Source organism: Bison bison, unplaced genomic scaffold (assembly GCF_000754665.1).
Source record: "Bison bison bison isolate TAMUID 2011002044 unplaced genomic scaffold, Bison_UMD1.0 scf7180017864063, whole genome shotgun sequence".
Classification (NCBI taxonomy): Eukaryota; Metazoa; Chordata; class Mammalia; order Artiodactyla; family Bovidae; genus Bison; species Bison bison.
Genome location: NW_011494635.1, coordinates 15,633,152 through 15,639,011, shown reverse-complemented (window position 1 = coordinate 15,639,011; position 5,860 = coordinate 15,633,152). Strand labels below are relative to the sequence as shown.

General features: G+C 61.0%; 1 protein-coding gene across 1 annotated transcript; it reads left to right on the top strand.

Moving 5' to 3' along the window:
• Window positions 1–200: 200 nt before the first annotated feature.
• On the top strand, window positions 201–3,221 carry SLC2A4RG (SLC2A4 regulator). Its single transcript, XM_010836561.1, has 6 exons — window positions 201–364; window positions 1,287–1,396; window positions 1,822–1,985; window positions 2,057–2,157; window positions 2,253–2,669; window positions 2,757–3,221. Exons 2-6 carry the CDS (start codon window positions 1,321–1,323, stop codon window positions 2,866–2,868), a joined length of 870 nt encoding a protein of 289 aa, XP_010834863.1. The 5' UTR covers window positions 201–364; window positions 1,287–1,320; the 3' UTR covers window positions 2,869–3,221.
• Window positions 3,222–5,860: the final 2,639 nt, after the last annotated feature.

Here is a 5,860-nt window from a genome sequence, read left to right as displayed (position 1 = left end):
GGCGGGGGCGGCGCGTCGCCGCGCGTGTCCGTGGGTCCGGCGGGGCTGGGCTGGCGCCCTGAGTGCTTCCCGCCGCGACGGCCGGGGGCGGGCCGGGGCGGGGCCACACCGGCCGCAGCCCGGTTTGGGGGCGGGCACCAGTGGGGTCTGGGTGGTGGTGGCGGTGGCGGTGGCGGTGGCGGTGGCGGTGGGGTGGGGACCTGGCCGGCTCCCCGCGCTGAGCCGGCCGCGTCCACAGGGCCCTGCTGTTGAGTTCGCGCTGCCCCAGGAGCCGGAGCCGCGAGCCGCGGACCTCGGAGCCCCCAGGGGCGGGGGCGGCCGGGCCCCCGACACCGTCAGCGCACATCCCAGTGCCAGCGCATAGGTGAGACAGGGCCCGAGTGCCAGGCCAGTGGGGTCGTGTGCACACGTGCGCCTGTGTGCAGGAGTAGTGGATGGGCGCAGGTAGGAGCCTTCTCGACCTCACCCCCGCAGGGGGGCCTCAATGGAGGGCAGGTCAGCGTCCTGAACTGGGTTTCTGTCACCGCCTCCTGGCTCCCCTGCCCTGGAAGAGTTGAGTAGAAATGACCAATGTATTAGCATGCTTTGTTCACCCCCTCCCCAAACCCCTGGGATTCAAAACGCAGATTTTGGAGGTGTGCATGTCCCTGTCTGTGCAGAAGAGACAGTGAGGCCAGCGTGGAATTGACTGTCCAGGAATCCTGGGCCCAAATGACCATCTCCCCATCCCTGTCTGCAGAGAAGCCCTCCCCGGTGCCTGATCCCCTGGGCTGGCGGTGGAGGCAAGGGCCTGCTCTGGCCTGGCCCCCTGGGGCCCCAGGACCCGCTTGTTCTTACAGCCGTCTCCCTTGGCTGCTGCTGGCTGCTCCCGCCCTCCCAGGCCTGGCTCTAGGCCCACAGCTGCTGTTGCACAACCCTGGTTAATGTGTGATTGGGGGGAGGGCTGGGCCTGGCCAGGCCTCGCCAGGCCTGGCGGCACCAGTCTGGGGCCTCAGACCCCTGTCCAGCACCAGGGTTTGAAGAAGCCACGGTGGAACAAAGGCCAGGCTGCAGAGAAGTCAGGCTTTGGAAGGAAGACCCCAGCCCAAGCCTGTTCCTGGTGGTTCCTGGGGATTTGGGACTTAGCAACTCGAGCTGGGGGTGGGGCTGGGCATCTTGCCCAGCCGGCTCCTGGAGTGAGGGAGCCGGGTGCACACACGTGCCCAGGCCTGCACGTGTGTCAGGCCAGGGGGCAGGCCTGGAGTACTTCTTGGGCCCCACCTGCCCCCTACCCCCATCTCCTCCAGAACCCCCCCAGGAAAAGCCCGACTGGACGAGGTCATGGCTGCCACAGCCCTCACAAGCCTGTCCACCAGCCCCCTCCTGCTGGGGGCCCCAGGTGTGACCTTCAGCACAGGTGAGCTGAGAGACCTGTCTTGGGCTGGGGGTGGTGGCGGGGCTCAGGATCCTACGAGCTGTCAAGCCTGGTGGGGCAGGCAGACTCCAGCTGGAATACCATCTTCCAAGTACATCTCCTGAGTCCTGAAATGGACATCAAGACACCCATTGCCCCTCTCTGCGGCCCAGGACCTGTCTGCCTCCACCCGGCAGGCCAGGCATCTCCGCACCCCAGACTCTTCCACGTTTCCTTCTCTGTGCTGGAAAGCCTTGTTGCCAGGTGGTAGTGGCCACCTTCTCCCTGCCACTGCCGCCTCAAGAGGTTCTTTGTCCTCAAGCTCACCTGGGGCCAGGTGAACAGGCAGAGGCTCTGCATTCAGGGACTTGTAGGCAGCATAGCCTGGGCCCCAAAGTCCTGACACGGGAGCCCGTGTGTGTCCACAGAACCGTGCCTGGAGCCCTGGAGGGAGGCCCCAGTGCAGCCACCGGGCAGCGGCGGGGGCTGGGACCCTGCCAGTGACCAGTCCTCTCCGTCTACACCTTCACCACCGCTGCCCCCTGAGGCAGCCCACTTCCTGTTCGGGGAGTCCGCGCTGAGGAAGAGGAAGGTGAGCCGGGGTGGCCCTTGGGGCGGGGTAGACGTGGGGGATGCCCAGCCTGACTGCCCCCTGTTGCCCAGAGCTCGCTGCAGGGGCTGTTCCAGTGCCTGTGGAAGCGCTGCGGGAAGGTGCTGAGCTCCGCGTCGGGGATGCAGAGACACATCCGCCTGGTGCACCTGGGGTGCGGCGGGGCCGGAAGGGGGGAGGGGCAGGAGTGCCAGGCAGGCTTCTGCTTCAAACCCCCCTTCATCCCCCGTTGCTCCCCTGACCCTGCAGGAGGCAGGCTGAACTGGAGCAGAGCGATGGCGAGGAGGACTTCTACTACACAGAGCTGGATAGCGGCATGGACTCGCTGACCGATGGGCTGTCCGGCCTGACCCCAGGGTCCCCCACGGCCTCGGTGCCACCTGCCTTTCCCCACCTGGAGCCGCTGGAGCCTCTGGCCCTGCCCAGCCTTCTGCGCCTGCCTGCCATGCCCCCTCCCCCGGTGCTGAGCACCACATCCCCCTCCCAGGTGTGCCCCAGTGACCATGCCCACCAGGTGGGTAAGGCTGCGGGCAGCTCCCAAGGAGCACAAGGCCATAGCAGTGCCTCCTCTCAGGGCTGCCTGGCACCCGTCCGCCTGGAGCCACAGCCTACCCCTGTCAGGGCCTGTGCGCCAGCCCTGCCAGCCAAACCCAGTGCCAACCCAAGGTGGGTGTGTGTAGAGGGGCCAGGGAGGGCGCCAGGCAGGGAGGGGCCCAGCCCTGATAGCACCCATGTATCTGTGTGTTCCCTCAGGAAGCCCCGGGGTGATGCCAAGAAGTGCCGGAAAGTGTACGGCATGGACCACCGGGACCTGTGGTGCACGGCCTGCCGCTGGAAGAAGGCCTGCCAGCGTTTCCTGGACTGAGCCTGCCCAGGGCCTCTCCGAGCTGCAGGGTCTTCTTTTTAAGAGGGGAGGTCCCCACCACTCAGAAGTGCCTCTGAAGAAACCAGCCTTTGGCCTTTTGCACTAAAGCCAAACCTCACCGCTGTCCCCTCGGCCCGGGGTGGCCGCCCCCCAGTCGGCCCTGGACTTGTCAGGAGTGTGACGGGGCCATGCAGGGCGTCCTCGATGCACTTTGAGGGGTGTCAGGGAGGGGCGCCCCTGCCCGCACTTCACCTGACTGAGGGCCCAGGCGCATGTCTGTGCCGTGTTTGCTCAGGTGTCTCACGTCTGGGCTGAACCAGGCGAAGAGTAAAATTAAAGATTCGGGACTTTTCCAAAAGCTGTGTCTGTCTCCTGGGTGGGAAGGGACATGGAACTGGGACCCTGCCACAGGCAGGGGTAGCAGATGGGCAGAGAGGAGGCCAGTAGCCAGGCCACAAAGGGCTGTGGGGTGGGGCGCCCTCTGGCCACCTCTACCCAGGGCAAGGCCGGAGGAGGGGACGCTGTCTGTAACACACACGAGGCGATGGCTCAAGCAGCAATTTCCCGATTTATTGAAAGTGATCGCTTTGCAAGAATATCTAGCTAATCCCGTCACAGAGACGAGACCCACAGGGGTCCCAGAGCGCACCCAGCAGATAAGAAATCTCAAGACCACTAGGGAGGAGGTGCTGTTGGCATCGATGGCTCCAGGGAAACAGGCAACAGCCCTGATGTTCCACCGACCGATTACAAAAGACCCCCCACAAATGTGAAACACGTTTCCAATACAAACACAGGTTTATAGTCATTAATATAAAGTCGATATAATATAGATTATCCCCAGAAAAAAAATCAACAATCTTCAAACACTGCCCTTATTTTGTCTGTTTTGTTTTTGTTGACAGGTTGAAAGCATGTTGAAAAAATAAATATTTAAGAAAAGCACACACACAGCGCCCTCACTACAAGGAGTTCTAAAAAGGGCCGGGTACAAAACACAATATAGGATCTAAAAATAAAAACACCATTAAGTATGGCTTTCTTAAGAGTTGCACATGTCACAGAATGAGCGAAAATAAGATTATCTTTCATATAATATTGCAAAAAGTTCCAGTTTTTGCATTTTCTCAAGAGTTCTTTTTTCTAAAAAGGAAGATGTGCAAAGTTGGAAGCAGTAGCTGTGTCCTTTCAATCGAGGTCCCTATCCAGTCCTGGCAGTGTTGTGACTATTCCCAAACCCAGAGTCCAAACATACAACCCCGTCAGGATCCAGAGCTTGATGCAAAATCTTGGTTCTCCGCCCCTCCCCTACCCCAAAGAACGAGCCGCCTGATGGCCCACCTTCCGCGTTGGTGATGCAGACGCCGAACACAGACGCATACACGGGAAGGTACAAAAATGTGAGATGTGATCTACACGCTTTCCGCTTCATAAAAAAATATTTATTAGTTTAAACATTGCTTTGGAAAAAAAAAAAAGACCACGATTAAAAAAAAAAAAATCTTCATTACATGTCTTTCCCTTCATGTTTGCCTCCATCTCTGAAATCCAGCTTACACGAGAATTAACACGGGCTCAGGGGCGGGAGGTGAATTTCCCAGTGAAGTATCGTTTTGAGGGAGAAAACACCCCTGTGGCACCGAGGGCCCCGGAGGGGTCAGCCAGGGTGGTCCAGAGTGGGAGTGGGCAGGCCCTGAGAGTGGCGCAGAGGTGGCCCTGTACAAAACCCAGAGATGCTTGGTAGCAAAGGTCTGGTTTCCAAATGCATCTGATAGAAAGTAAGTCTTGTTTATAAAAGGGTTTAGAAAGTGGGGGAAAGGTCCACAATGGGGAGCCCCGCTGAGTGGCTCAGACAGGCCCCACTATGAAAGGCAGAAGGGGGCGCGGGCTCCAGAGCCCCCTCACCCTGGGCTCCTGCCCCCGCCGGCCGGCCCTTCCCTCAAGGATGCCGACAGCTGAGGATGGGAGCAGTCCTCTTCTGAGAAAAACATGGCTGATGGTGTTTAAAACAAAACAAAACATGAAGCTGTGACTTCTCCCCTGGGCAGGGATTCAAGGACAGCACCATCCAGGTGCCTGCAGCCAGCCCTGACTGCCCCCCGCCACCCCTACAGCAGCCACCTGGGAGGGGTTGGTGGAATTTGCCTTTCTCCATCTAGAAAGAGGAGCGAGAACCCGGCAGGAACACAGGGAAGCCATGCAGTGCAGGCTAAGGGAAGAGAGAAAACCCAGTCCAGCTCTCCTCCAGCCCCAGCTCAGCACCTCAGGGCCCTGACTTGGGGTCCCTCGGGGGCTCCTGAGAGAGGTGGGTGCAGAGGACGGAATGCATGTGTCACAAGCCTTAAGGAAGACAGGCTGGTGCTGGACTGGCAGCCTGATGGGGACGGGCAGCGGGCAGCGTCCTCACGGCACGAGGTGGGACCCCAGCCCCTTAGAAAAGAGAGAGGAGGGTGGATGAGTTTGTTTACAAGACGGCGAGGCTCGGGAAGAAGCCAAAGGAAAGACAACTCTGAAGATAATGCCAAACAAAACCATTTCACGTGCCGGCCTCAGTTCCCTTAGCGACTCACGGAACTGGGACCCAGAGCACCTGGGGAGTGGGGTGGCCCCCGCGGGCGGCATGAGCAGCACGGGCGTCAGGGACACCCTCCGGCGTTAGCAGCCAGGAAGGCAAGCCGCCCGGGAGGGTCAGCAGGAGTGGCCTAGGCGCAGCAGGACGGCGGGGCTGAGGGGCAGGCCGGCCCGGCCCTCAGAGAAGTGCACACGGAGAAAGAGGAGGCGCCTGCAGTGGGAGCACCTGGGCCTGTCCGCCCGGCTGCCTCCGTGGGGAGATAGCACCTGGGCGCCCTGGCCGAGGTCGGCAGCTGCTGTATGTTGAGCACCAAAGCCCAGAAGGGGGAGGGCCGCAGGCCTTTGTGGACGCCCGACCTGGATCCCACAGGCTGCCACCGCAGGCACAGCCCTCGAGCCGCCAGCAGTCCCTCTGCAGCTG